At 53.2% G+C, this 27,107-nt stretch overlaps 9 protein-coding genes across 9 annotated transcripts; 4 read left to right on the top strand and 5 right to left on the bottom strand.

Moving 5' to 3' along the window:
* Nucleotides 1-696: 696 nt before the first annotated feature.
* ASPACDRAFT_118607 (uncharacterized protein) lies at nt 697-4,032 on the bottom strand. The gene is made up of 7 exons (XM_020196182.1): nt 3,097-4,032; nt 2,448-2,980; nt 2,281-2,392; nt 1,861-2,228; nt 1,420-1,809; nt 1,179-1,368; nt 697-1,124 (listed from the first exon to the last, which is right to left on the bottom strand). The coding sequence occupies exons 1-7, from the start codon at nt 3,599-3,601 to the stop codon at nt 1,015-1,017; spliced, it is 2,208 nt and encodes a 735-aa protein (XP_020056724.1). The 5' UTR covers nt 3,602-4,032; the 3' UTR covers nt 697-1,014.
* A 971-nt stretch (nt 4,033-5,003) lies between these two features.
* On the bottom strand, nt 5,004-7,309 carry ASPACDRAFT_52099 (DNA-directed DNA polymerase IV; the record flags this gene model as incomplete). Its single annotated transcript, XM_020202573.1, has 6 exons — nt 5,004-6,167; nt 6,220-6,272; nt 6,399-6,627; nt 6,684-6,856; nt 6,922-6,988; nt 7,193-7,309. 6 exons carry the CDS (start codon nt 7,307-7,309, stop codon nt 5,004-5,006), a joined length of 1,803 nt encoding a protein of 600 aa, XP_020056723.1.
* Nucleotides 7,310-7,720: 411 nt separating this feature from the next.
* Nucleotides 7,721-9,012, top strand: ASPACDRAFT_28517 (mitochondrial ATPase complex subunit ATP10; the record flags this gene model as incomplete). Its single annotated transcript, XM_020199574.1, has 2 exons — nt 7,721-8,106; nt 8,307-9,012. The coding sequence occupies 2 exons, from the start codon at nt 7,721-7,723 to the stop codon at nt 9,010-9,012; spliced, it is 1,092 nt and encodes a 363-aa protein (XP_020056722.1).
* A 367-nt stretch (nt 9,013-9,379) lies between these two features.
* On the bottom strand, nt 9,380-10,203 carry ASPACDRAFT_28282 (putative vesicle transport v-SNARE protein Gos1; the record flags this gene model as incomplete). The annotated part of the gene is made up of 3 exons (XM_020199551.1): nt 9,380-9,877; nt 9,946-10,059; nt 10,138-10,203. 3 exons carry the CDS (start codon nt 10,201-10,203, stop codon nt 9,380-9,382), a joined length of 678 nt encoding a protein of 225 aa, XP_020056721.1.
* Nucleotides 10,204-10,626: 423 nt separating this feature from the next.
* ASPACDRAFT_78283 (60S ribosomal protein uL29) lies at nt 10,627-12,112 on the top strand. Its single transcript, XM_020205153.1, has 4 exons — nt 10,627-10,705; nt 10,764-10,903; nt 11,304-11,529; nt 11,641-12,112. Exons 1-4 carry the CDS (start codon nt 10,703-10,705, stop codon nt 11,644-11,646), a joined length of 375 nt encoding a protein of 124 aa, XP_020056720.1. The 5' UTR covers nt 10,627-10,702; the 3' UTR covers nt 11,647-12,112.
* ASPACDRAFT_1868972 (mediator of RNA polymerase II transcription subunit 16) lies at nt 11,922-15,851 on the bottom strand. The gene is made up of 9 exons (XM_020197922.1): nt 15,425-15,851; nt 15,022-15,364; nt 14,253-14,972; nt 13,976-14,195; nt 13,803-13,922; nt 13,640-13,750; nt 13,317-13,583; nt 13,129-13,260; nt 11,922-13,072 (listed from the first exon to the last, which is right to left on the bottom strand). The coding sequence occupies exons 1-9, from the start codon at nt 15,565-15,567 to the stop codon at nt 12,303-12,305; spliced, it is 2,826 nt and encodes a 941-aa protein (XP_020056719.1). The 5' UTR covers nt 15,568-15,851; the 3' UTR covers nt 11,922-12,302.
* Nucleotides 15,852-17,474: 1,623 nt separating this feature from the next.
* On the top strand, nt 17,475-19,985 carry ASPACDRAFT_78280 (putative SIR2 family histone deacetylase (Hst4)). The gene is made up of 2 exons (XM_020205152.1): nt 17,475-18,181; nt 18,317-19,985. The coding sequence occupies exons 1-2, from the start codon at nt 17,728-17,730 to the stop codon at nt 19,708-19,710; spliced, it is 1,848 nt and encodes a 615-aa protein (XP_020056718.1). The 5' UTR covers nt 17,475-17,727; the 3' UTR covers nt 19,711-19,985.
* Nucleotides 19,986-22,084: 2,099 nt separating this feature from the next.
* ASPACDRAFT_78278 (putative GTP binding protein) lies at nt 22,085-23,945 on the bottom strand. The gene is made up of 3 exons (XM_020205151.1): nt 23,875-23,945; nt 23,726-23,820; nt 22,085-23,668 (listed from the first exon to the last, which is right to left on the bottom strand). The coding sequence occupies exons 1-3, from the start codon at nt 23,885-23,887 to the stop codon at nt 22,148-22,150; spliced, it is 1,629 nt and encodes a 542-aa protein (XP_020056717.1). The 5' UTR covers nt 23,888-23,945; the 3' UTR covers nt 22,085-22,147.
* A 148-nt stretch (nt 23,946-24,093) lies between these two features.
* On the top strand, nt 24,094-25,710 carry ASPACDRAFT_1880726 (HAD family hydrolase). Its single transcript, XM_020198213.1, has 4 exons — nt 24,094-24,392; nt 24,517-24,538; nt 24,637-24,746; nt 24,919-25,710. Exons 1-4 carry the CDS (start codon nt 24,293-24,295, stop codon nt 25,401-25,403), a joined length of 717 nt encoding a protein of 238 aa, XP_020056716.1. The 5' UTR covers nt 24,094-24,292; the 3' UTR covers nt 25,404-25,710.
* The last annotated feature ends 1,397 nt before the right edge of the window (nt 25,711-27,107 follow it).

Below are 27,107 nucleotides of genomic sequence, written 5' to 3'. Positions count from 1 at the left end.
CAGCTCTAGCTCCTCCTCGTCCAGAACAACAGCAGCACCGTCACCCCCGTTCCTCAAAACCAAAAAAAAGATCCCCAAAATTTCCCTCGATTACCCAGCCGTCCCTGCTGTATCCAACAGGCGAAGGTCAATGCACAGATGACGATACGAAGGAGTGAAAGGATAAAAAGCTATACGACATTCCCGACCCATTGTCAAGTTGTATGGAATATTATGATGTAAATTGCGAAGCGACACACATCCCATACACCTCTCCCATATACCTCACCCACACTGGTATATATAATCATTCTCTATGACAACAAGAAACAAAACAACAAAAGAAACCAGAGGCTAGAGAGAACCCCGCAATAAAATGAAAAAATCATGATTGATTTTGGTATTCCAATCCATTAACAAACCCTCCCTTCCACACCTTCGCCCGAGCAAAATTCTCATCAGACAGGAAAGGAAAGACTAAAGAGACACACTAAAGCCCAACCATACCCTTTCCATGAACCTCCCGACAAAGACTCAAGACTCAAGACTCCTCCCTAGTAGTAACATAACAATTCTCCTTGATTCCGTCGGATACAGAAAAACCATTTTACTGGAGATAACAATGACGGAGAAAACAATTCAGCCAGATTACCTGACTCTGACACACACACACACACACACACACACACACACACACACACACACACACACACACACACACACACAAATGGAACACCGGAATGAGATAGAAAGCAATGATCGAGAAAGAAAGAAAGAAAGTAAACCCGCTTAATGTATGGTAGAGTAGTAGTAGCAAGAACATAAAAAACAAAGGTAGGATTCGGTTCAGATTTCTTCATCATCAGGGTCGTTCCGCAGGTTTTCCTTCTGGGGTCTGCTTGGTTTGCGCGTCATTCTTCCTACTTCTCTTTCACATGATAATTGTGATGGTGATGGCACACGATTGTTTCAACTAGCTAGCTAGGGGGGTAGGTAGGTAGGTAGGTAAGATAGACTAGACTAGACGAGGGGAAATTAGGTGTAGACGTTGGATGGAGGGAGGAGTTTGGCGCCGTAGCGCAGGTCGAGGGAACGAGAGTCGGCCGGGTCGAAGACGGTGGCTTGACGTTGTTCGAGGAAAAGAGCTAATGGTGTCATGAGGATGTGTTTGTGAACAATGGAAAGAAAAAAGTTCTTACAGGTAATCTTGATGGAGTCGAACCAGCGCGCGGCGTTCTCGTCGCTGCCGTCCACCGCCTTGAGGATTCCGGTGTCGGGGCGCGGAGTGGCCTTGGGCGGTAAGCTGCGCATCTTCAACAGCATATGTAAGATATCCGAGAATCGATCGCCCTGGCTGGCATAGTAGGGAGGGCGCTTATCCAGAGGCCACTGCTGAAACATTAGAATGCCGGAGCACATCTCAGATGATGCACAACTTACTCGCTGAGCGAAGTTTTCATCTTCCCATGAGCGGAACAGCCAGCAAGTCCTCTCAACACAGTTCAACAAGATGATCGCTACCAGGAAGGTCTCAAACCAGCCACTCTGCTGGCGCTGCAGCAGTCGTCGCTCCAAATCGTTCATCACCGACTTGCTCAGCTGAGACGCACGTTTCTCGGTCGCGGCACGCAACTGGCTGCACAGCAGAGCATACGACTCAGTGTTGGTCACCTCGTCGATAGGTGTACGACCGTCGTCCGAGGGCTGTGCGAGAGAGTGCACCGAGGTAGGCGGAAGAGTTGGGTTGCAGTACGTCTTCCACTGCAGTTCCGAATCCACCAGAATGTGAGTGGCGATCCACAATTCCAACACACGTTCCAACAACAGATCCTACACCTGTTAGCGGCGCAGCTCGGGGATCCAGTGATGGGCGGTATTTACCTTCTTCTGCTGACTTAGCTCTGCCGCAAGCATCAAAGTGGGCCGCATGAACTCTGAAGTCTCACGCTCATAGAAGAATGGTGCGGTTTTCTTGATGTACATCTCAATCTTTCCCGGCAAATCATCGGTATCGCTATCCAGCAAATAGAGCTCAGAAAGAGGTCCCTGGAATTGTGGCTCGTCGCCCAGGCCCTGTAGCTGGGGATCAAGCGTCGAGGCAGAAGGCTTGTGACCCTGTAGTCCGCTAAATGTGACATAGACCAAGCTCTCCTCAAAGTGAGTAACCTCAATACGACCAGCGTAATGTTCGAACTTGACCTGGTTGCGGATGCTGCTCACATCGTGATAGGCCAGCGTAGCGTGTAAGTCTTGGACAGTTAGCTCCAATCCAGGCATGAACGGAATCACAAAAAAACATACTTGCGTTGTAAAGCTCGAATTCCTCCGCAATTCGAGTACGGATGCATGGGTGCTTCCACAGGCGAGCGCTCTCAACGCTGGCACACGTGGTGCAAGGACTGTCTCCGGAGCACTAGGCATATATTTGTTAGCCGCACGCTGGTCGATACAGAAAGATCAGCACATACCGGCTTCTTCAGCATACGACAGCGAATACAAGCACCCCGCTTTCTGACCTCCTGAACCTCTCGGCGTCGTGCAGCGGAAAACCGACCGCGCACTTTAGGTTTGGTAGGCTTAGTTGAGTTCCCAAACTCGTTCACAAAACCTTTAGCCTGCGAGTTCGGGTTCATCGCAATCGGACGCGGAAAGGATGCGGCGCGCTGGGTAGCAGCAGTCAAGGTAGGATCGTGTTCATGAAGGCTGTCGAAAAGGAGCTGTTCCTGGGTGGATAGCTGCTGGTTCCATGGGGGACTCATCTTAGCAAGTCCATCACCGAGTCCGACGTTGGAGTCCTGGTCCATCGGTAGCCCGTGTGGGACCATCTCACTCGCTGAAGCGGCGATCATGGATAATTGTGACTGGCGCGCGTTGGCAGCCGAGTCAGTTGCAAGCGACGCTTCCGCCATTGCAGGAGATGCGGATGGTTGTGGTTCGGCTGGGGAGCTACCAGGGAGGGAAGGTAGAGACGAGGCGTTAGAGGCAGCTTGTTGAGGGGTCCCTGTGCGGCGAAGACAGTATTAGTGAATGAGAGCCCAGCAGAAGTGTTACTGAATTCGATGATGCACACATGAAAATCGCAAAGACTAGAGATTAAGAACAAAACAAAGTGCTTACCAGGCGGCTTCGCATCCTCCTCCACTGTCTCTGGCTGAGTCGGATTGCCCTGGAAGCCTTCGGCCTCGAGGGCAGGATCCACGACGACCGTCTTGCCTCCAACCGTCAACGACTGAGTGTACGCGGGCCCGCCCCGTTTGGTTGAGTCGGAGGCGCCCACCTGTCTCGAGGCCTCGGCCAACACGTTGAGCCCGTCAAAGTTCTGACGAGCTGCTGCAAAGGGCAGATCCCCGGACTTGCCTTTGTTCGGTCCCGTTCCGTCTTTGTTTTGGTCACCGTCGGCAAGATCGGGAAGTTCGTGTAGTCGCAACAAGACGCGTTGACGATCGCGCAAGGGAATGGCTTGACACTTCTTGACGAGATGGTTGGTCAAGCTGTCGATGCGACCTTTGGGAAATTTCTCGCCGCAAGCTTTGCAGGTGTGTTGGTAGCGATTGCTGGCGTCCTCGAGCTTCTGGCCGCGAATGAAGAACTCGAGGATCAACTGATTCGGTTTTCTGCCCATTGCGAAAGGCGTGGGAGGGCAGAAGAGACACCAGGATTGTGAATCCGAGGGTCCAAGGTGTCGAGTACAATCTCGAGTCACAGACCCTGTTTTCGTGGGAGGGGGGGGCGGTTAATCACCGTTATTTTTGAATTTCCTTGAATAGATTTGTGAAAGACCGGCAGTAAATGGGGACAGAGCCAAAGTGACGCACACAGGGGAAAGCGGACGAGGGGTGGGAGAAGGCGAGCGGATGGCAAAATAGCAGTTGGCCACAATCCCGACCGGCAGAACCCACCACCGGCTCTTGACCGCTCGAAATCAGGTTTCAGCGGGTCAAAAGAGATGGAAGTAGTCGCTACAGAGGCGCGGAGCAGTCGCGATGCAGTGACAGCAATTGCAGAGGGGCAGCAGATGACAATGAAGGGGAGGAATGGTGTAGGGGAGAAGAGAAGGGAGTGGGATGAAAGGGAATAATGTTACGAGTCGCGGCAAAACACCGACTTTTACACGGGCGGTCTGTCACTGGCCGCCCTCCAAAGTCACGGGTTGGTCGGGTTTCGGTTGGGATGCGCTTCACCGCATGAAAGGCGGTGATGAACTCGGTGAATGGCAATGCACACTGCGAGGAATCAGATTCAGAAGTACTCCGTAGATCCAAGCTGGAATCTTGATCCTCGATAGATTTGGTGATGAAAGGAAAAAAAGAAACCTGAAGCCGCTCCTCTTGGGTCTGTTCGTCATCAACCACTTCGCTAAGAAACCCTTTTCTTTCTGTGCGACCATTGCTGGCTAATTGGCTGGTCCACCTCCCACACCCAAAACACAACCTCTCCTCACTCCCTAACTGACTGCCTTCTTTCCTCTCTCCGCTTCTCTCTCCGTACTCGGTGGCTGCTCTCCTCACTCTCAACTATGGATTCTAGGGAATTTCGGTGACCGCCTTTTGTTCGGTCTCGGCTCCGAATCAAACTTTGGATGGACAACAAAGTATAAAATTACTATATGTAACTACACAACCAGGAATATACACATAGTGGAATCATTATTACTAGTGGCAATCTCAAGTTCAACATAAATACAAACCAATGCCAAAAGAACAAAAAGAAAGACAAAAAGGTTTCCCAAAAAGAAACCCCTCTCAGGCTCCTTCCATCCCGGCCGTCCACTTTCATATCCACTGCGGGAATTTCGGGCCTCCTCGCTGCTGTTGCCGTGTATGTATGTCAAGCACATACAGCGAAAAGATCTGACGCACGGAGAGAAGTCGGTCTGGGATGACAAAAAAGCAAATGCATCACCAATGGATCCCCACTGGCAGCTCCAATGTTATCTGTCACCCCGGCTCCCGTCTTGTCCCTACGTGTCTCTTGAGGCAAACCAAACCAAAACCAAAAAAAAAAAGAAAGATATTTTGGGCACTTCAGCAGATGCGATGCTCGGGAGGCCGCCAAGGGACTCCCAAAATCTCGAAGATTCGCCGCTCATCGCGTCCTTCGACCAGCCGGCCTGTGGTCAATTTGACTCGCTGAGGTCCGCGTAGCACGTCGGCGTAAAGCCCTCGTTGGTTCAACCGCATGCCCTTCTTGCTGGCCAGGAGTCTCATGCTCCTGTTGAAGATGTCGTTGCCAGTGAAGTAAATCAAAGCTGCCCCGATCTCAGATCCGGGCACGAAAAGCAGGTCGATCCGTCGCCAGAGCCGATCGTTAGGAAGCTTCGAGGCCCCGTGCCATTTGGATCCATCGCCGCGGGAGGTGGCAGCCAGGCTGGTCTGTAGGAAGCCTGCCTGGAAGAGTCCCGGGACGACGGTTTCAATCATGATGGTCCGAATCTGCTCTATCGTAGCGGAGGGCTTGGTGATGATCAGGTCGATGTCGCCTGAAGTGGACGCACCACGTCGGTAGGAACCCCCAATAATGACCTGCATCTCTGGATCAGCCTTTCGCACTGCCTCCCGCACGATCTCCCCATGCACTTCAACCTCGTTCCGTGGAATACGCTGGGCGAAGTCATGATAATGCTCCACGCCCACCCGTTGATTCTGCGTAAGGGGCGCTTTGGTTTTTAGGTCTTCCAGCGACCGGTAGCCTTGAGCAAGCCATCTCGAGGCTTGGGAGACGCCAGCCCCATAGACGGCTAGAAACTCCTGGAGGATCCGATCTTCAGGAGTGCTGTTGGCGTTTTCCAACCGACGCAGGCGATTTGTGAACACAATCTCTTCGATCTTGTCTGCCAGACGTGTGCCAATCCCTGGCAGTGACAAAGCCTGGGATCTAGTGGCAATTTTCTTCGGTTGTTTCCGAAGGGCACTGATCGCCTTGCGATAGGCGAGCGTGCGCCATTGGTCACCTGATCGATCATAGTAGTCCAGCATTTGCTGTAGGACGGCAATGGTCCGATTGTTTGCATTTTCAGCATTGGCCTTTGAATCATGCTTCTGCATGCATACAAAATTCTGCTGCCAGTCAGATTGCGCCTCACTCCTACGTGCGCTCATCTTCCTCTTCTTCGGCTGTGATTCGCTCGAGTCAGACGCCTCGGGATCAGATGTTTCAGCCGCACTTTGCTCATCCTCAGAGTCTAACGGCTACTCTCGATTAGATTGAGAATCCAGGCAGGCATCTTCTGTTGGCCCTTACCAGATCTTTTACAGCCTTTGCTTCTTCGATGAGATCATCCAAGGCATCCCGCTCTCGAACAGGTTCGGAAACAGTATGTAGGTTGTTCGAGCACTCGACCAACTGCTCCGCGGTATATAGCTCAGAGGTTTGTTGTTCGGTAGCCTGCCGCCCAGTAATTTGTCCTCCAGTAGCCTGACTGTGCAGCTCGGTATGCGATTGTGTTTCGTGTTGCTGCTGCTGCTCTCGCCGGCTCGGTTTGATGGACAAGGATTCACCATCAGAAGGTTCGATCACAGGCGAAGAGCCTTTCTCTGCTGCAGGGACAGGTGTACCGCTGACGCGGAACCGAACCTGGGCTGTGTTCAATACCGTGCGAAACTTGACGCACTCAGAAGGGTAGCTTTCGTCGACGAGCGCGACTGTGGACTGTCTCCGTGTCAATCGAGAATGATTCGATCAGGTTTGTTGTCTACTTCACCTACTGGAAGAGATTCGACATGTATATGCTTTATGACGTCGTGAAAGGTGAGCCCCCTATCCACTATAACATGAGTGACATGGTCACCCCAGGCTACTGCAGCAGAGGCACCGTAATCCTGCGCTCGCTGGATACGCAGGCGTCGAAGGGCTGAGGCACTGTTGTTCGGAAAGAAGACTGAGATACAAACGAAGTAAGCTCGAGGTCTTAAGACGAGAACCCGAAAGTGAAGGGAGACCTACAGAAGACAAGGCCTTTGAAGATCTGCTGCTCTTCCGGAACGGTCCTGGACGAGCATTGTCGTTTTCCCTTGCCAGAGACAGGCACAGCTTTCTTATTCCGAGGCATCTCTCCCGCTGTCCTTGAGGTGCTCAGCACAGTCACTTCTGAGAGAGTCTCATCTGATCTTGCAGCAGCAGCAAGTTCAGTAGCGGAAGGTGCAATCACTCGGACTTCAGCTTTCGTGACCGTAGACCTAATTTTCGTTACAGCAGGTCCCACATCTTTTTTTACTTTCTTGATCTTTGAATGATATTTCAGAGTCATTCGATCCTCCTCGTCCTCGGACAAAGAATCCAGCCGCTCCAAGCCCTCAAAGAAGGCCTTTTTGGCCGCATCCGCGGACGCCATGGTATGGTGGCTGAGGTCCCGAAGCCCAGAGCCAGAGACCGTCGAGCCATGAGTAATAGTATTCTGCGTGACTGCGGCCTAGCAGGCGACAACGAGTCCCTTAGAAAAAGCACACTCACTCTCACATCCACATAAATTCAGTCCGAGACCGAAGAGGAATGACCGAGGGATGACACGACCGGCGAAGACAGTCACGCGTAACCCGAACCACGAAAATGCCACCAAGTCACGGGACCTGTGGAATTCAATTAAAGTCGGGGAAGGGCTTCGGAGTGGGCCCCATTCATTCCGACCGAGTCTCCGTAGTGCGGACCGGCAGTTTTGTAACTGCAGTACTCCAGCAAGCAACGACTTACAACAAGCATTGCCGCACTGTCTTTTTCTCATCCATTCCACCCAAGAAACATCACAATGTGGAAGCCTAATAGGCTGCTGTCGTCTCTTTCAGACTTGCAAAATGGTCGCTGTCTCAGCTGTCAATTGCGCAAGGCGACTGCGTACCTTCACAAACCTGCGCTGCGGTACTATGCCAGCAGCAGCAACAGCAGCAGCAGCAAACCCTCCCCCACGCCAGCTTCAACCAAAGCCCCATCGAAGCCCGTCTACTCACCAACAGCCTCCAAGATTCCAACTCCAACACCCGGCCAAGACTTCGTGCCTCCGCCTCTAGACCGACCCATCGGATCGCCCGTGCCTCCAAGTGAGGGACAAAACACCGGTGTCGACGAGCGATCATTCGGGCAACGACGAGATGACTTTGTCAACTATGAGAGACACTTGGAAAGACGGAAACAACTGTACGTCGCCTTTCCCCGGGGACATATACCTCATCGTCGCAGGATCCATCTCGATACACATTCCTCTTCCCCCGCAAAGAAAAAACCCCCCATTACCACTTAACCTTCCCCCCCGCCCCCGACCCCCACCTCCTCTTTACAACAAGAAGGACGCAGAACACAGAAAAGACATAACTAACCACAAACCCCCACCATCACAGAGCCCACCAAGTAGCCAAGCCGTACTTCCGCGAATGGAACAACATGCGCCACCACGAAGGCAAGAGCTTCGTGGCGAACACGCGGCTCTTCAAACGCGACAAGGCGCTGTACTTCCCCAACATGCGGGGCATCACGCTGGCCTCGAAGCGGCAGCCGCGCGACACGACCCCGCTCTTCCGGGGCCGTATCACTGTGGTCAACATCTTCTCGAGCCTGTGGGCCGAGAACCAGACGTCGACGTTCACGCACCAGGAGAAGAACCCGGGTTTGTACGAGGCGTTCCAGGCAGCAGTGGAGGGGTCCCACGACAAGAACATCGTGCAGAAGGTCGACATCAACCTCGAGCAGAACCCACTCAAGGGGGCGATCGTCAAGATGTTCATGTGGTCGATGCGCCGGAACCTGCCCAGCGCGCAGCACGACAAGTACTTCCTGGTGACCAAGGGTGTGGACGAGCGGCTGCGCGAGACGATCGGCATGATGAACTCCAAGGTCGGTTATGTCTACCTGCTGGACGAGAACTGCCGCATCCGGTGGGCGGGCAGTGGCAACGCCGAGCCGGAGGAGAAGGAGGCGCTGAACAACGGCGTCCGGAAGCTGGCGCAGGAGCGCCGCGTGAGTGTGGAGAGTGAGACGCCGGCGGCGGAGTGGGCCAGCGAGCAGAAGGGCGAGCAGGTGAAGAAGGCTAGGGTTGTGATGCCTTGATTTGGGGCAGTCATGATAGCCGAACATATGGCGGTTGTATGTGTATGTACATATCAAGTAGCATTGGCTGGGGGCTTGGTACGATGAATGCCGCACTGTAAGATAGATACTAGGTATATCCTAGCACGCAAAAATATCGGGACACCTCTCCCAACACCGAAGAGGGAGATACAAACTATCTCCCCTCTCCTATTAGTATACTCTGTATAGCAAGACAAGAAAAATTCCCAAACGCCTTCTCATACCGTCAAATCAAGCAAAACTCACACTCAGCCCATCACCACCACCAATCTCCCCAAATTCCCGGCCCAGTATACCCATATCCCCAGTTCATCCCTCCTCCCAGACCATCTGATGCGATATAATCTCATCTCAAGAAAAAAACCACCAGAAAACACACCCCCACAAACGCCCCCAAAACCACCGCATCCCTCCTTCGCTTATTCCCGATCTTGCCAATCAACGCATTCATGCCGGGCACGGCGCCCGCCGCGCCGACAATCCGCCGATTAATGCTCGCCAACGTCTCGCGCTGCAACCCGAAGTTCTCATTGATGGCGTACGCCTGGCTCAGCACGCCGTCGATCATATTGTGGCTCTCGTCGATGCGGCCCCGCTCCTCGAGCATGTAGTCGGCCTCGGACTGGTTCTGGGAGCGGAAGGCGTCGATGTCGTGGCGGACATGGTTCAACAAGTTGGCGCGGTCGCGGGTCTCGGCGATGGCGGCGGTGATGCGGGCGAACTCGCGGCGGTGGTCGGCGAGAATCTCGCGGTGGCGGGCGAGGTTGTTCTGCTTCAGGGCGGAGGCGGTCAGGGTGGCTTCGCTGTCGAGGAGGCGCGAGAGGTGGGTTATTGTTGTTTCTCGCTTTTCGGAAAAGTTAGTGGGAGGAGAGGGGGGAGGGGGAGAAGATGGGGGGAGGTGGGTTTGCGCACTCGATCGAGGATCTCCTCCAGTTGGGATCCGGTGCGGAGTTCTTCTTCGGACGGGGTGGGTGGTGGTTTGGTTAGGGCGGCATATTGCGAGTAGGTGTGGAAGAGGGCTTCGGTCTGATTTTTTCAGCTTGTTAGAATACGTTGTGATGACGGAAATATGTAGATTTCAAAGTGAGAGGGGAGGTACTGTACCTGAGTCTCCAGTGATCGGGCCTGTTGCCGCAGCTGTGCCCAGCCGGTACCGGTTGATGTAGCCATAAATATAGCGAGGTTGGTGGATTAACGGGGTATGTGAATCAAGAAGTAAGTAAAACCAGTAAAGTGGTAAGTCGTGAATAGTCAGAGAACCTCCGTCCGGCCTGCGGAAACCAAGTGTCTCATCAACATACACACACACGGGCTGTAGTTGACTTGGTCTAGATGAGGATAGCTTTTGGAGACTGGACTGGACTGGCCGCCAAGTCAAGAGGATGACGCCGCCCTCCGTCCGCAGCGCCGGCGCCGGCGCCGGCGCCGCCCTGTCAGTCAGACAGTCCAGGCACCCAGGCCTACTTACACCGCCCAGACCTACACCGCCCACCATCCACATCTTCCCCCCAGCAGCACCAGCCACACATCACGTGCCCGCTTAAGCCGCCGCACACCCAGAAAAAATCAAACCCTAGTCCCACAACGACCATCACCAAATTGACCCGGTCTATCTTCAATCCCCTTCACGTCGACAACCCGTTACGATACCGACACGAAGCCGCCCACCATGGTATGTTGGATTGCTGTTCGAGCCACGAGCACAGGGAACTGATATTTTCACAAAATAGTCGTCCAAGGTCAAGGCTGGTCAGCTCTGGGGAAAGAGCAAGGATGACCTCACCAAGCAGTTGGAGGAGTTGAAGACCGAGCTCAGCCAGCTCCGTGTCCAGAAGATCGCCAACGGTGCCTCGTCGAAGACCACGAGAATGTGCGTTTATAGCCCTGTTTTCTGCCCCTTGAGCTTTTGTGTGTGTGTGTTTGTGATGCGAGAAATTGCGACCTGTCGGGAAACCCGGGGGGAAAGGAAGAGGATTGGAAAGGGATTCGACGATACGGTATACACCACGACGACAAATCGAGAGCGACTTCGACAACACCGCGGGGATAAGAATACTGGAAGGAGTCACGATTCAACATGGAGGAATTCGATCAAGTCAACTACAATCAAACCCCCCGCATTCGAATACACCATGAAGAAGGGACATGAAAATTCGATATCAGACAGGCGCAATTCTCAATATCGCATTCACAATGACGACAAATCACACAGCACCTCCAAAAAGGAATTTCAAGACTGGAAATGCTGATTGATCCCTCCGCAAAAACAGCCACGACGTTCGCAAGTCGATCGCTCGCGTTCTCACCGTCATCAACGCCAACCAGCGCGCCCAGCTCCGCCTGTTCTACCAGAACAAGAAGTACGCTCCCCTCGACCTCCGCGCCAAGCAGACCCGCGCCATCCGCCGCCGCCTCACCAAGCACGAGGCCACCCTCAAGACTGAGCGCCAGCGCAAGAAGGAGATTCACTTCCCCCAGCGCAAGTACGCTGTTAAGGTACGATATGCCACCATCCACCATCCACCAAGCCAACCTGTTCTTCCCTCGGACGATGAATGGGAACAGCATAAAAAAAAGCACCCACACTAACTCTTCCTCCGCATACAGGCTTAAATGTAAAGAAACCTTAAAGGGCAAAGGGATGGAGTTAGTTTTTCTTTGAAACGGGGGAACACGTCAATTGTTCTGCAAACCAAAAAACTTGATGATGAACAAAGGGGCGCGGTTTTGACCTGTGGCAACCTTGTGTGGGAAGGGGGTCCGGTTAATCCATCTAGGGAAGAAGAGAAAGAAGAAATCAAAAATTTTTATTGAAAATTGGTTAACTTTTGTTGTCTTTCGGAAAAAGTAAAGATTGCAAATTAATCATTGATCATAAAATTTTTTTTCTTTCGGTCTCTCTCTCCCTTCAATGAAAGGCTTTACATGACATGATACCACACCTTTTCCAACTTTTTTTATCTTCTTTCTCTGGGTTGCCATTGCCTATGTGTAGTGTAGGTGGTGGGCTTTGTAATTTCTTCAGGGTTCCTACTACGTAGCTGCTCTGCGGCCCCTTCTTATACTATCGGGATGTCCGTTGCTCTCACACTACCCTTATTACGAGTAAAGTCCGACTCGAAAAATCAACAGTGCCAAGACAATTGGTCTATGTACACACGCTCGTGACCGAAACTGTCCATACATCATATATCATACCTAACATCCTCCGTCCACTGCACATGTCATGTGCACCTCCAGATTCCCGCGCAAGTGAGAAGAAAAAAGAATTAAGCCCCCATCGGCTTTCCCACCTCCGACGAACCAGATCCGGACTCCAGAATCCACATCCCACAACAGATGCACGCCCGTAAATGTCCCAATTTGAAGATCATCCGGAACGCCAGCACCGAGCGCGGCGGATACGACCCCTCCGAGACCTCACAGCAACGCACACACCTCCTTCGTAGCGGCTGGCCCGCCGCTACCCCTGTCGCCGCATTGCCGTCCTTCGACTTGGTCTCACCCGGCGACGGTTGTGCAGCCCCATTTGTGGCGGGGGTGAGCCGGATGGGAATCTTCTTGATGATGTCCAGTCCGCGGGTGCGGCGGTACAGCTCCGTGCGGCGGTCCGAGTCCACCCCAAGCCAGCTGTAGTCACGCATGTAGATATCCATGCGGTTCACGTCGGACCGGAGACTTGGGATCGTCTGCCGCAGGATGGTGGAGACGGCGGTCACCAGGACCGGCGGAATGCGCGCGCTGACCAATAACTCCTTCTCGGGGCCGGGGCGTTCTGCGTCGCCAAATCCGGCGCCGTGGTAAGCGTGGCGGACGGCGGAGTCGACGCCGGCGAGGAATTTCTCGTACACGTCGATGGCAGCAGGCGACGTTTCTACAGCCTGGCAGATCTCCGCGTAATACACGCGGGCGTCGCCCGTGAGCGGGGCATTGGCGTAGCCGGCGTGAATGCCGCGCAGGCCACGGCAAATGAAGCGAAGAAAGGCCCGAGACATGCTGGAGAGGAGGATTATGAGGGAGAGAGAGTTGGTAGTTTTGACTGTTATAAAACATTGAGGTTAACTTTCATTCCTAAGACAGGAGTCGTCAACTTACGTTTCTGGTTGAAAGCCTCTTGGTCGGAAGATACATCTTCGAATTCGTCGGCAAGATTGAAAAGTTCGTGGAGGATATAAAGTGAAAAGTCAAGGGCCCATTTGGTGTTACCGAGGACCATACGAAGAACATCTATGAGCAGTATATGGTTAGTGAGTATCTCAATTGGGCGCACGGAGTGATCATACCAGGGTCATGGGGCTCTGCTTGAATGCCCTTATTATACTGAAAGAAGAACGGGTAGAGAATTGAGGCGTGGCGCAGTTGGAGGATAAACCACGAGACAGAGGATGCGAAGCCTCGCTGGTGATTTTTACCCTTGTTGCCCAGTGCAGCCTGAATGCTGAGACAACGTGGGATATACGGGTGGTTCATGAGCTTGTCCTGTTCCACGGTGAAGTTGCAATTGATGGGCAGCGCGCGGTAGACTTCGTTGATGAAGGAGGTTTGAGCGTCTGTAATTGTCATTAGTCTCAAACATGGCCATGAAAAGTACAAGAAGGTGGCTGACCAGAGGAGAGTTGACGTATTAATATTAATAAGATATCGTCCGTGTTAACTTCACTTCCACATCCACGACAGAATGCCAATGTCAATGAAGCTATAGCTGCCGAGAATTTATCTGAATCATGATATTAGAGCATGAGTCGGTTTGACTTGGTGGAAGGACGTACTCTCGTCGTAGAGACCATTGTCTGCTCCATATGAGTGCTCCATCACCCGAAGCTGGACGTGCCCGCTGCTGTCCAACATAACAGCAGCACAGGCGCTAGGTGAGAAGCTTAAATGAAGGCCTAAATATAGTGCTTAGTGATACTCATCATCGAGGAAAAGAATAAATACTGACCTGGAGTGTCGGGAGAATAGTGGAAACCCGCTTGGGCCAGGCTAGTCACCGTGTTCGCATCATCAACTCCGTTGAATGCAGCCATGGTTTTTGGATCATAAAAAGAGATAGAGCTGTCATCGTAGGTCACGGCTAGCACATTGGCGTATTCAATGTGATCTATTGACACGACGTATCTATCACAAAAGATATCGTCTAATCGATTGAGGACAGCCTTGGCCTGGACGTATATTAGCACTTGCCATTCCCATATTTTCGCTTTTTGCGAGAGACTTGCCTTCATCTGCATGCTATTTCTCTTTGTCGTGACTTCATCGAATTTGGGGTGGAGAGTGATGGGCGCAGATTCAAGTTGCCATCGAACAATAATACTCGATGGTCCCTGCTGGTGTGGATGGTCAGGGGCGATCTGAGGGAGGATGGAGAATGTTGCAACGATCCACGGGGTTGCAGAGGACCCTGCCGCATTATCAGACGTTGGTAGGATGACGTCCAAGCGGGTGAGGCAGTAGAGAGAGTTAGGGAGAGGTTGGTGAATATTATCGGAAGGATCCCCATTGTTTCGCGCGGGACCAGGAACATTGCAGGAGGTCTCGACCTTGCAATGTGCGAAACGAAAGCTGGGAACCGGAAATTGGGGAGGCGTTTGTTTCGGCTGCTGCGCAGGATCATACTGAGGAGGGTTCCAGTTGATTTGCACTCGATAGACACAGATCTTCTGGCAAGCTGAGTATGTGGCAACGAGAATCCCAGTTTGGGTCGCTACCAATGCCGCGTGGGTTAACATCCGGTCTGAGTAACTGGTGTTCTTCAGCTCGGCAGATATTTCGGCCCATTTACCATCCGGGTTTTGATATAAGAGCTTGATCAATCCAGACCTGGTGATGTAGACCAGCGCAGCCTTGTTGGCTGGGTGGAAGGGACCAATTGGCCGACGACGATATGGCGAATAAGCCCAGCGACCTTGCACTTTGGCGGCTTGATAGAAAGCGTGCACCTGGAGAAGGTTAAGAACATACTCCAGCAAAGCTTCCTAGGGTACTCACGGAGCGTTGGGTGTTCAACCACAGCATCCCGACTATCTGCGCACTATCGTCGGGTTCAAAGGACGGTGGTCGAAGCCCGTTGACACTGTTGAGCGCTATCGGAATTGAATAAATGGAGAGTCGGCCCGACAAATCAACTACAGCCAACTCAGAGCCAGACTCGTTCCAACTAAGATGCACCAAGGCGGTGCCACCATGGGCTTCCGTGACAGGCAGCAAGGGTGTCTCATCACTGAGCGTCCATTTGCCATCAGTCGGCTGGCACTGAAGATAACGGACATGGACTTTGGACGGGTCCTGGGCGACGTAGGCAATGCATCCTAATTTGGACCATGCAATTTTCCTGGTTCGGATGTTAGCTGGCCAAGTCTGAAGATGATCTGCTGTGGGGGGTGCGACTCACTGGCAGCAACCGAGCAAGCGCATTTCATCCAAGCGCTCGGCCAGGCCTTTAGTGGAAGTGGTAGATGGCAGGCCCAGCTCCAAGGAGGCAGGCTCCCCGAAGAGATCGTCAACATTGATACCGTCCTCCATCATCAGGGGCATGATGGGACGGGGAAAGGTTTGATTAACAGTTATCAAAGTGCCTAAAAGGGAGAGCGATATCGCACTGGCCCGGCAGCATAGTTTAAAGCGATAGACCCCGGAAACAGTCACAACGGGGTGGGGTGTTGAAGAACACGACTAGCAGACGCCAGGCAGGGCAGTATTGGGATATCTTTCAGAATTCAGAGAAGTGCCTCATAGCCTCCCACTCTGCGAAGCTCGTAATCCACCCTTACTCACACACAGGGCGAACAAAAAGCATGAATCCAGACGATGCTCATGATGTTAGTTTCATTTGTAAGTTACTAACTGACTAGTCGGGCTTGGGTGGATCCCGTCCCCGGAGCCCCTTAGTCAGCGTCATGTGAGATCATGTGCTGCCTGCCGTAGCCGGGCCAACGGGCGAGCCAATCAAAGCCTCCCCCACTTCCGATTCACGCGACATCATCAACCCTGAACCAAGTCAAACGTCTCCATGGATGGATGGATGTAGCTGTGGACAGGGTGTACGAACTACCAGATTAGAGATCGCTGCTCGGCAGTAACCATTCTGCATGTGCTTTACGACAGATGTACGGAATTTTGAAGATTAGTCTTTATTAAGTGGACAGCTCTTTGGATGTGGCTGATACTCAGGTAGTGAGATCTGCACCTCAAGACGCGTCTCGGTGTGTTGTTATTAGTGTCCCAGATCCAAGGGGATCATGTTGGGATATCATCCTGTGTGCTAGCATGATCCATGCTATCGAGCTGGAAGTGTTAAGCGGACGCGGGCTAGCTGAAATTGGAAGTTTTAGTAGCCAGCTGGAGCCCTGAGCCACCTCAATAGAAATCACAAAAATCAAAAATATGGGTTGATGACCACCGTCGGTTCCAGAAACATGTCACTTGAAGTTCGATGACTTGTCAATGGACTGCCAGACACAATGCGACCGGGCGACTTTGGGAGGGGGAACATCAGCACTCACTCACTGCGCCAGTTAACCTGGACTATAAAAACTATGCTGGTTCCGCCAATCAAACGAAGGGGAGGAGGAAGTAGACACGGGAGTGTCTAACCGCGATTCTCTTTGCAGCGTAAGAGTCTGGTAACGAGATCAGCCAACACTGTGGAAACACACTCCCCCACTGCGTATGGCTTTACCAGAATTTTCGTTACCCTCTTCCTTTTTTCCATATCTGCCCTGCCCTGTCCGATGATATAATAATATATATCACAGCCTCGCCATGCAACAACGAGCCAGATAGCATCTATAAAGATATCAACCAACTATAACCGTCAACCCAATTGATTCATACATTCTTCGAAACATACCGACCGTTGCTGTCTTCTCTTAGTTCTCTTCTCTGGTCTTCCACCCCCGCCTTTTACCCACTAGACTCCCGACAGCAACAGCAGCAGCCAGCATTGGCATTGTGCCCTATCTCTCTCTCTCTCTCTCTCTTCGACAACTTGGCTCCTCTCTCTTTGCCCGTGGGTCAAAATAAACACGCTGCAAGCGAAAAAGAGAGGATCTGACCGGCAGCCGGACGGGTGTTCCAGTTCCAATTCCTTCAGGGTTTCCAGTTTTCTAGTTTCCTTTCCTCCTCTTCCTGGCTAGATTTCTTTCTCCTCCTTGTTGTTCCATTCATCTGTTCACCTATTCAGCCACCATCATCCCACTTGACCTCATCATTCTCCCTTGACCCCCAATAGTCACGGGGCTCGAGTGTTCTGTTCTGTTTCTGGTGTCTCGTCCTCGTCCTCGTCCTCGTCCTTCTTCCTTTTCTCCCTCTTCCTCTCTGTTTGAGTCGCTATTTTTTCTTTTTCCCCCCTTCTGATTGTTAAATATCTTTACTTCTCCGTGTCTGGTTCCAGGTCGTTTGTCAATTTCTATCCACCCCTCCCCCCCCCCTCCCTCTCCCCTCCGAACAAAGGAAGACTGGAGGGAATTAAATTCTCTGCTCGGAACCCGCGCCCCTTACCGGTCCTTCCTCGTCTGCAATTGATGTTCCAATTCTCTCATCCGTGCTCGATGCTACTCTCCACGGATCTCTAGTACGAGTACCCGACAACTTCCGTCCCAAAAGCAGTTGCTTTCGACCGGCCACCTTTTTTTTTCGTGTGATTCAACTTTTTGTGTTTCTCTTTGCTCTTCAACCTCCTCCCGGTCTGACCAAATGGCGCCTACTTCACGATCTCAAACCCAGACCACCACCTCCTCCAACACCACCTCCTCCTTCAACTCTTCGTGTTCGACACCACACAGTCAGCTAGCCTCTCTAGGCATGGATGATGATTCGGATTGTTCGAGCCTGAGCTCAGCTCCTCCCTCTCCGATGACACCACCGGAGTTCTATCCGTCGCCGCCCCCATCGCAGCAAGAAACGGAGGAAGCTAGTAGTGGTAATGGTAGTGCTGCCGCCCGCAGCCAAGACGACTTGCCGCCCGCTCGGAAGAAGCGTCGGGTGGCCGCCCCTAAGGAACGCTGCACTCAGCATCTTGACCTATCGTCTGGCGCCTCCCTCTCCTATGATCAGCAGCAGTCGCAGATCGATTATCTCGTCAAGACTCTCCGCCGTCATCGCAAAATTGTCGTCATTGCCGGTGCTGGCATTTCCACGTCTGCAGGAAGTATGCAACCTCCTTCCCCTGGTCATCACTCTGCCCCAAAAGGACCCTTCCTATACTCCCTCCCTTCCTTTTCCTTTCATCAAGCCCCCACACCACAATGACAGCATTTAATTCTAATTTGATTGTTCCTGCTAGTTCCCGATTTCCGCTCCAGCGATGGTCTCTTTAAAACTCTGCAAAAGAAACACAACCTCAAAGCGTCGGGAAAGCTCCTCTTCGATGCTGCGGTGTATCAGGATGAAGCCTTGACCGCTTCTTTCCAGGACATGGTCCGGTCGCTGTCGGAGGAGGCTGCCAACACCTCCCCAACCGCGTTCCACCACATGCTGGCTCGTTTGGGCCAGGAAAACCGCCTTACGCGCCTCTACACTCAGAACATTGATGGGATTGAGACATCAATGCCCCCGCTGGTCACCCAGATTCCTCTTAATGTCAAAGCGCCATGGCCGCGCACCATTCAATTGCACGGTAGTCTCGAGAAAATGGTGTGTCAGAAGTGCCGCCATTTGAGTAACTTTGATGGGAGTTTGTTCGATCGGCCGGATGCCCCTGAGTGTCCCGAGTGCGTCATCAACAACCAATTCCGCATGGACACGGGCCAGCGAAGTCACGGGATCGGCAAGATGCGACCGCGCCTCGTCCTCTACAACGAACACAACCCGGATGAAGAAGCCATCACCTCCGTCATGAATGCAGACATTCGCTCTCGCCCGGATGCTCTAATTGTGGTGGGCACGAGTTTGAAAATCCCCGGCGTCCGTCGCCTAGTAAAGAGCCTGTGCTCAGTGATTCGGAGTCGTCGCAACGGTGTGACCATGTGGATCAACAACGAACCCCCCAGTGGGAAAGAGTTCGAGGACTGCTGGGATTTGATGGTCAAGGGGGATTGCGAAGAAGTCGCTCGGCTCGCAGGGCTCAAGCGCTGGGATGCTCCAGAGGAGGTATTTGATGAATGCAATCTGTCCGAGGCCGAGCGGGTGAAAAATGAGCAAGGAGAAGTCGAGATTGTCATCCAGACGCCCCGGAAGAAGCAGCGCACACCTACTGGGTTTCTTACTCCGTCTTCCAGCCATGACGAGGAGATTTCGAAGGACTTGTCCGAAGCACTATCCAAATCCGCGTGCCCCAATCCCGCTAGCCGCGGACGCAGTCTTCAGGACGTCCTCCAAGCCTCCAAGACCAGCGGCACGAAGAAGGCTGCGCCCAAGAAAACTGTGCCGAAGAAGCGGACAAGGAAGACAGAGCCGGCCAAGAACTCAAAGATCAACAACTTCGGAAGGGTCACTAAGGCGCAGAAGGTCACGGCCGACGGCGACAAGGCTGTCAAGTTGGAGAAGGAAGACAACAAGCCGATGGTTCCCCTGCCTCCAGGCGCTGCGCGCAACAATGGCCCGATGGTTCCTCAGCTGGTGGGCAAGGGCGAATCGACGCCTCCTCGGAGCACCAGCCGCTGGCAACAGCCGGAGACCATCTCGCCAAAATCGGTTCCCAATGGGATGAGCAGCCTTCTCAACGAGCCGGCTGCGTAAATACTGCTTGATGTTTTGTTTTCGCGGGATTTCAGTCGGGGATTTGTTCGGATCTGGTTTACGGAGATACCAATGATAGACTATTCGGGGTGCTGGCGTTTCAGGTGTTCGGCAGAAAATGGAGGATGTCCACGAGAGCATTTATTGATGGATGGGAGGGCTGCGTCCGCTCTGGCTTAGCTCATTATTTCTACCTCTACCCGAGCCTACGGGTTCAACTGTACTATCACAATGCATAATATGGCAACCGCTGGGCGTTGTCGAAGGCAATTTCTATGGCATATGATGACTTTGAAGTATTAGGATAACTGTAGTTGATTTGGGTATCAACACGCATTTATACATTGCAAGCATTAGACTCGGATCTTTCCTCAGAAAAGTGGTTAACCTAATTCCCCCCTCAGCTGGTTCCCGGGCCCAGACTCATTCTCACTGTCGGTCTCATCCCCGTCGACATCCGGGTTCATGACTCTGGCGCGATGCCTGGCATCACCTCCATCCAGATCCTCGACCCGGTCGATATCATCCTCCTCCTTGGGCTCCTCCTCGCCGTCTTCCTCGTCCTCATCCTCCTCGTCTTCGTCGTCGTCTTCGTCCTCGTCATCCTCCTCTTCTACCTCCTCCACCTCCTCCGTCTCATCCCCATCTCCCTGCCCCGGCTCCTCCTGCGTCTCATCTCCATCCGACATTTTCTGATCCTCCTTCGCAGCAGCCGCAGCAGCAGCGGCCCCAGCAGCAGCAGCACCCCTCTTAACCCTCTTCGCCCCGCGATCCTCATCCTCCTCATCAACCTCCATCATCTCAGCACCAGCACCAGCACCAGCACCAGCACTAACACCCTTCTCTCCCGCCGCCACTGCTGTTCCCGAACTACCCCCCTGACCCTTTCCCCTCCTCTTCCCGGCCTTCAACTCCGTAAACGCATCCAACTCCTTCTCCAACCGCGCCCGGAACGAATCAAACTCCAACTCCGTCAGCGCATGGAACACGTCCGCCGGCGCGACCGTTCGTTTGAGGGTTGCTTCGTTGGCGCTGCACACGTTGAAACGTCAGCCCCAGCCCAGCCTTAAACAAGTGTCCAGCGACGCCTATCCCAACCACAGCCACGCCGACTCTTGCCCGTAAGTGACCTCAAGAAAAGAATGCAGGGGGGCAGGGGACAGGGGAAAACGTACTGCGAACTCAAATACGAGACAAACACCGTCGCCGCCTTCTGGAGGGCTAATACCGCGTCCTTTTGGAGAGAGGTGTTGGGCGGAAGGACGGATTTGGCGAGGCGGACTGTTAGGGTGCGTGGGAGGAGGTAGTCCTTCTTTCGGGTAAGTATTCTACTTTGTATGGTGTGGTTTGGGGGGATGTAGTGGTGGAATGGGCTGGAATAGGGCAATGGCAAGGGCAAGGGCAAGGGCATACCTCAATGCCTACGCCTGCTTCTGCGCGGGCTTTCAGTTGCTGTTCTGTCGCTTCGACGGTTCCCCCGCTGGGTTTGGGTGTAGCTGCTGGTGCTCCTGCTGTCGCTGCTGTGCTGTTGGCTTGAGGGGAGGAGGAGGAGGAGGATGGGTGGGAGCGAGGGGATTGCGTTGTGGGTGAGGAGGGCTCTGCTGTTGCTGCTGCTGTCGTGTTGGAGGTGGATTTGCGAGCCATCTTGTTCTACTGATGGGTTTTTGAGACGGAAATGGGCTGCGGTTGGGGGTGAGGGTTGTTCGCGATCGAGTCTTTCGGAGGCTCTTGGTGGCCGATCCCTCTTCCTTCGCACGGCGGTCAAAAATTCTGGGTCTCGGAGGGTGCCCGGGTCGATGGGTTCAGGATCGAGGGTTTCTTCGTCCGAAAAGAACAATGCAATGGTGATGTTGGGTAGAGAGAATTGTGAACAGACTCAGTCAAAGTGAAAATGACGCGTCGCGAATGGGAATTGTCGGAAGGAAAAGCGCGTGTGGATCAAATCCCATTTTACTCTTCCCGCTGCCGGGGTTGAGAAACTTATCGATTGGTGGCGATAAGGAAAGGCACGGGACTGTGCATGCGTGGATGGGTGGATGGCTCAAGTATACACCTCAGTACAAGTAAAGGTCAAATCGTGATTTTATCTTGGATGTTGATGATGTTTTTCTTGTTTGGGATTTGCTTGATGCACTGCGGTTTGGTTCTTTCTGTCTTTTGGTTGACTGGGTTGGTTTACTGTGGTATAGTTTGTGCATCTCTCTGTATGCAGGGCTACTAATATATATTTTGACTCCCCCAACGGTCAAATATACTGACATGTCACCATGACCACAACCATAATCCTGGCCAGCTTATCGATCATCGGCACTAGGAGCTAAGGCGATGACCACCAGGCAAAGAAGCTTTTACGAAAGAAAACGTGATAGTAGAAGAAATCATGCTCAATTATCTACCTTTTATGAACCATAAACGCCTGGTATCCTGAACAAATCATCTATTCAGCCATTTCCTCGTCCTCGCCCTCGCCGTTGCCCCAGAGTCCCTCGATCTTGAACTCCGCCGCCCACTCCGTCACGATCTTCTTCGTGTCCACACCCGCAGCCGCAGCCGAGCCGTCGGCGGGCGTCGTCACCACCTGCAGCACAGGAGGGTTGACCCATCCCTGAATGCGGCCGTCTCTCCAGTCCGTGATGACGGTCATCGCCGCCGCCTCCAGGTTGGGCACACCACCCTTGCCGAGACGTCCACGCTTCCGCGCGACCTGCACCAAGAAGTCGTGGGTCTGATCACCCCCGGAGGGGAGCAGAGGCGGCACGCCGTAGACCTTCAGCAACTTGGCCACGAGATCCTCCGAGGTGGACAGCCGCTTGAGCAGCAGAGACACGGCGGGGACCGGGTCTTCGATGTGCTTCGGGGGAACCGCGTTCAGCAGGATCAAACGGGCGTGCTCCTCCTGCTTCTTCTTGCCCTTCTTGCTGCTGCCGCTGCTCTTCTCGCCCGCGTTGGGGAAGACAATACCGGGGGAGTCGATCAGCTTGAGCTTGCTGTCCAACTTCACCTCCCGCAAGCTGGTGGTCACACCGGCCTCGGCGCCAGTCGGGCAGGCGTTGCTGGAGCCCTTGTTCATGCGGGCCGTCAGGGCGTTGATGACGGACGATTTACCAACGTTCGGGTACCCGATCACACCCACGGAGATGGATCGCTTGAGCTGCTTGCTCTGTGAATACGTCTTGAGAGCACGGAAGAGAGTCTCCGAGGTACCCTTCACCGTCAATTGCTTGTGATCGAACGTGTGCGCGTTGCCCGAGCCGTTGGAGGCCTTGAGAGGCAGAGTGGGGAAGTAGCGACGCAGGTGGATCAGCCAGTCCTTGAGGACCGGAGGGGGAACGAGATCGATCTTGTTGAGGATCAAAATCAACCGCTTCGAGCCACGGTCGGCGGCCATGATGGCGCGCTCCACCTCCTTGGATCGAGTGCCCTCGGGGTCGCGAGCATCCAGCACATACAGGACCACATCAGCGGCATCCACGACCTGCTTGAAGACCTTGTCGAAGGCTTTCCGCGAGCTCTCCTTGGAGGTCAACTGTGCTGCTAACGAGGGGGCGGCAATGTTCTCCAGGGAAGCGCCACCCTCCTCCTCGTCCATTTCCATGTCATCATCGTCATCCTCGTCGTCGTCGTCCATCTCGTCGTCATCCTCCTCCTCGCTGTCGCTGTACTCGGCGGCACGAGCCCGGGCCGAAGCAAGCAGCGCAGCCATGGGGTTCGACGAATCGTCCTCGTCCATCTCATCATCGAGAAGATCGTTTTCGTCGATCGCCGCGCCAGTCTGGGCGCCCTGCTCTCCGGATTCCTTCTGTGCGGCGCGGCGCGCGCGGGCTTCCTCACGGATACGTTCCTGCTCCTCCGCCTTCAAGCGCTTCTTCTCCTCGATCTCGTGCAGGATCTTGTCCTTGTGGGGGAAGAGGTTGGGGATACCGGGATCCTTCTTGATCTTGGACCGCCATTCGGGGTTCTAGTAGCCGTGTTAGCTGGATATGTTGACCCGGAAAAGAGGCAGCAGGGTGTTTACCTTCTTGGCGAGCTTTCTCATCTTGCGCTGCTTCGCCGCAGAGGCTTTTTCAATCTTGTGCCTCAAGCGGACGGGCACCCGCTTGGAGTTTTTGCCTGGAAAGGGTCAGTTCTTGCGAAAGAGGAAAAGTAGTACAGGATCAAACCTACCGAGCTTGACCATCTTGAATAATCTGGCAGAGATCAAATCACAGACACAAAGAAGCGATCAAGGCCGAGCAAACTGATCTGCGAGACCAGCGAAAATCGAGTCGCTGCGAACAACAATTTTGTGCCGCCAAGATTTGACGCTAAGATAACCGGCCCCATGTTTGGCCGATCTCCGAGGCTTCTGTTTCCCGCGCGGGTCAATCACCTAATCAATCACTTATCTCCATCATCTCATCCCATCCCGCCAAACAAACGGTACATTTACTCTTCGGCTTATTCCCGTCAATCGTTCGCAAAGGACTGTGTCAACTCCTTACTTCGCTTCGCTCTGGAGAGAACCTCTATTACTGCTTACAGCACCCCTCTTCACTTTTCTGCATCACCAGTCCGCTGTCCTACTCCGGACCCCGCTCTTATCATGTCCAACTCAACCGGCTCTTTCTCTGCCCCTCCGCAAATCCTCACCTTCGACGGTCTCCTTTCCGACTTTGACGGTACCATCGTCGACTCAACCGATGGTAAGTGCTCTCGGAAAATTTGCCATAAGTCTATTTATGATTTGCATTCTCGCCCGGTCGCCCACTGGCACCTCGATCGACCGAAACTGACGCTCTGATGCTTCTCTTTTCTCCCCCGCACCAGCGATCGTGAAACATTGGCACAAGTTAGTTCAGTCCAGTCCTCTATATAACACCCCCAAACCGCAACCCGTACAACTTCTGTCGGAACATCGCTAACCGTGGCGACATTTCGCCATTGCAGAATTGGCGCGGAGTTAGGCGTCGACCCCGCGACGATCCTGGCGACCTCACACGGACGCCGAAGCATTGATACGCTGCAGCTGTATGACCCGACGAAGGCCAACTGGGAGTGTAAGTCTTTCTTTGATTGTACTGTACACGCACGCCATCACACAGTTCAGATCGAATTTCCTGAATCCCCTCCAAAGCAACACCCGATCTCGTCAACACACAGACCCTTCCTTGCTGTGAAAGTTCACCAAAAAAGCAAACGCACAACAGCGCAGCGCTGACAACACCACAGACGTCAGCTACGTGGAGGGTCGTATCCCTCAGGAGTACGGATCTGACGCCGTTGAGATTCCCGGCGCGCGGTCCCTGCTGTCAGCGTTGGACGAGGCGGGCGCTCGCTGGGGGGTGGTGACTTCCGGAACGCGCGCCCTGCTCGAAGGCTGGCTGGGCGTGCTGAACCTCACGCACCCGGACGTGTTGGTTGTGGCCGAGGACGTCGAGCTGGGCAAGCCCGACCCGCGGTGCTATCTCTTGGGTCGGACACGATTGGGTCTGGAGCATTCGCCCGCGCTGGTCGTGCTGGAGGATGCGCCCTCGGGAATCAAGGCGGGCAAGGCGGCTGGATTCACGGTCATTGCGTTGACGACGACCCACACGCTGGAGCAACTTCAGGCGGCCGGGGCGGATGTGATCATCGAGGACCTGCGGAGCATCAGCGTCAAGAGCGTGGTGGATGGACGGATTGAGCTGGAGGTGCGGAATGCCTTTCAAGCATAGATGCGTAGGATAAAAGGAGAGAAAGAGGCTAGACTTGCTCGCATGGAAGGAGTAGTGGCAGACCCACCCCCCTCCTCGATGAAGATGCCTTTTTGGTGATTTCTCTGTTGCCTACTGCTGTATCTTTGGAGCCAAGATTTGCTTTCCGGCTTAGATAGACACAGACCTTACAACATTCGCATTGTACATATTTAGCATCATAGATAGACATAAGGAAGAACAGCCAGCCAGCTACAGACATATATCAGATAACACCCAGACCCGGACCCGATGCTGCAGTCCTAGATCCGAGCAAGACGCACCCTCCATCCTACTCTTCTTAACAAGCTATACCCTATCCCGCCATACCCCCACTGGTGAACACCGAACACCACCAAGATGAATAGACCTGGTATCATGCAGATGTACAGTACCCATGAATCCCTCGCCACAACCTGACCCGACAAGTATCCTGTACAGTAGCACTAGACCTCGCCATCCCAGGCTGACTCGACTACCCCATCCAGCTTCCAAGTTCCATAAACTGCAGACTAAGTAGTCACTCGAATGGACTGGGAGAAACCCACTGCTGACTTATACAAATCATGACTACTCATCTTCCACCCAGAGACCCATTTAGATCCCCAGGCTCTCTTACCCTCTTACCCACCTCATAACCTTTATACCCTCGACAGAGATAGATATCCCGGCTCTCATCTCTCCTGCAGATCAAAGGAAGGAATCCGATGACGGTAGAAGAAATATTATCCCACATACTGCTCCCCTCAAACAATTGTACATACCTACATATATACACCTACTCATAACCTTCCCGTAGCACCTGTACACTACATGCACAGGTTAAGGAATAGGTAGCCCGGAAGTAAAGGGTCCAGACTCGTCAGCCGTGCCCAGTGACATACTTCGTCGAAATACGATTAGAACCGATTATCGGTTGCAGTATGGCTTCAGATCTATGGGATTGGATTCGGGTCAGGTAGATACTGTAGGTGGAGTTCTGCGGGATACGCTGCCTACGCTCCTTCGGGTCTTTATGGTCTACATGTGTTATCAATGTGCATTTCATTGGGGATGGGAATGTGAGGGAGAGTTGGTCTTTGGTCTAGTGGGGTTTACTTCATTTCATAGCCATAGTGAGGGAGTATGGTGGCACAGCGCGCGGATATGCTTTCGCAGGCTATTGAGATTTCTGGTTTTTACAGATAGAGAGAGGGATATCAGTGGCGTAAACGATATTGACTTGGACGTTGGAGGTTGTAGGAGGAGAACTACCTAGTTTTGGTAGTGTGAGTAGGATCCAGGGACATATAGTTTGAATGCAATGCTTAATTGCTGTCAGTAGACATCTAGATATCTAGATATCACTGGACTACCTACCAAGTAATCAAAGAAGTAATGTATCAACCCACCCGCCGAGGCCTGAGGCCCCGGTATGGGCGAACGATGTCACAGTATGACTGAACTACTACACGAAGCACAGCATGTCGAGACCCATCCCCTCATCCCCTTGTCATCTCCTCTCCATCATAGCCACATAGACGCTAACTCTTCCAGAGACCTCCTCCTCAACGTAGTGGCGAAAGCACTGCACCAACGACAACAACCCCCAAAGCCAACCAACCACTACTCCGCCCTCCGCTGTAGACTAAGGTATCATACCTAGTAGGCTAAGCGCATACCTTATCCAGAACCAAGTCCCATACC

The sequence above is a fragment of the Aspergillus aculeatus genome, assembly GCF_001890905.1.
Source record: "Aspergillus aculeatus ATCC 16872 unplaced genomic scaffold ASPACscaffold_7, whole genome shotgun sequence".
NCBI classification, from domain to species: domain Eukaryota; kingdom Fungi; phylum Ascomycota; class Eurotiomycetes; order Eurotiales; family Aspergillaceae; genus Aspergillus; species Aspergillus aculeatus.
Note: the sequence above shows the minus strand (reverse complement) of the source record. Positions and strands in the feature narration are given on the sequence as shown.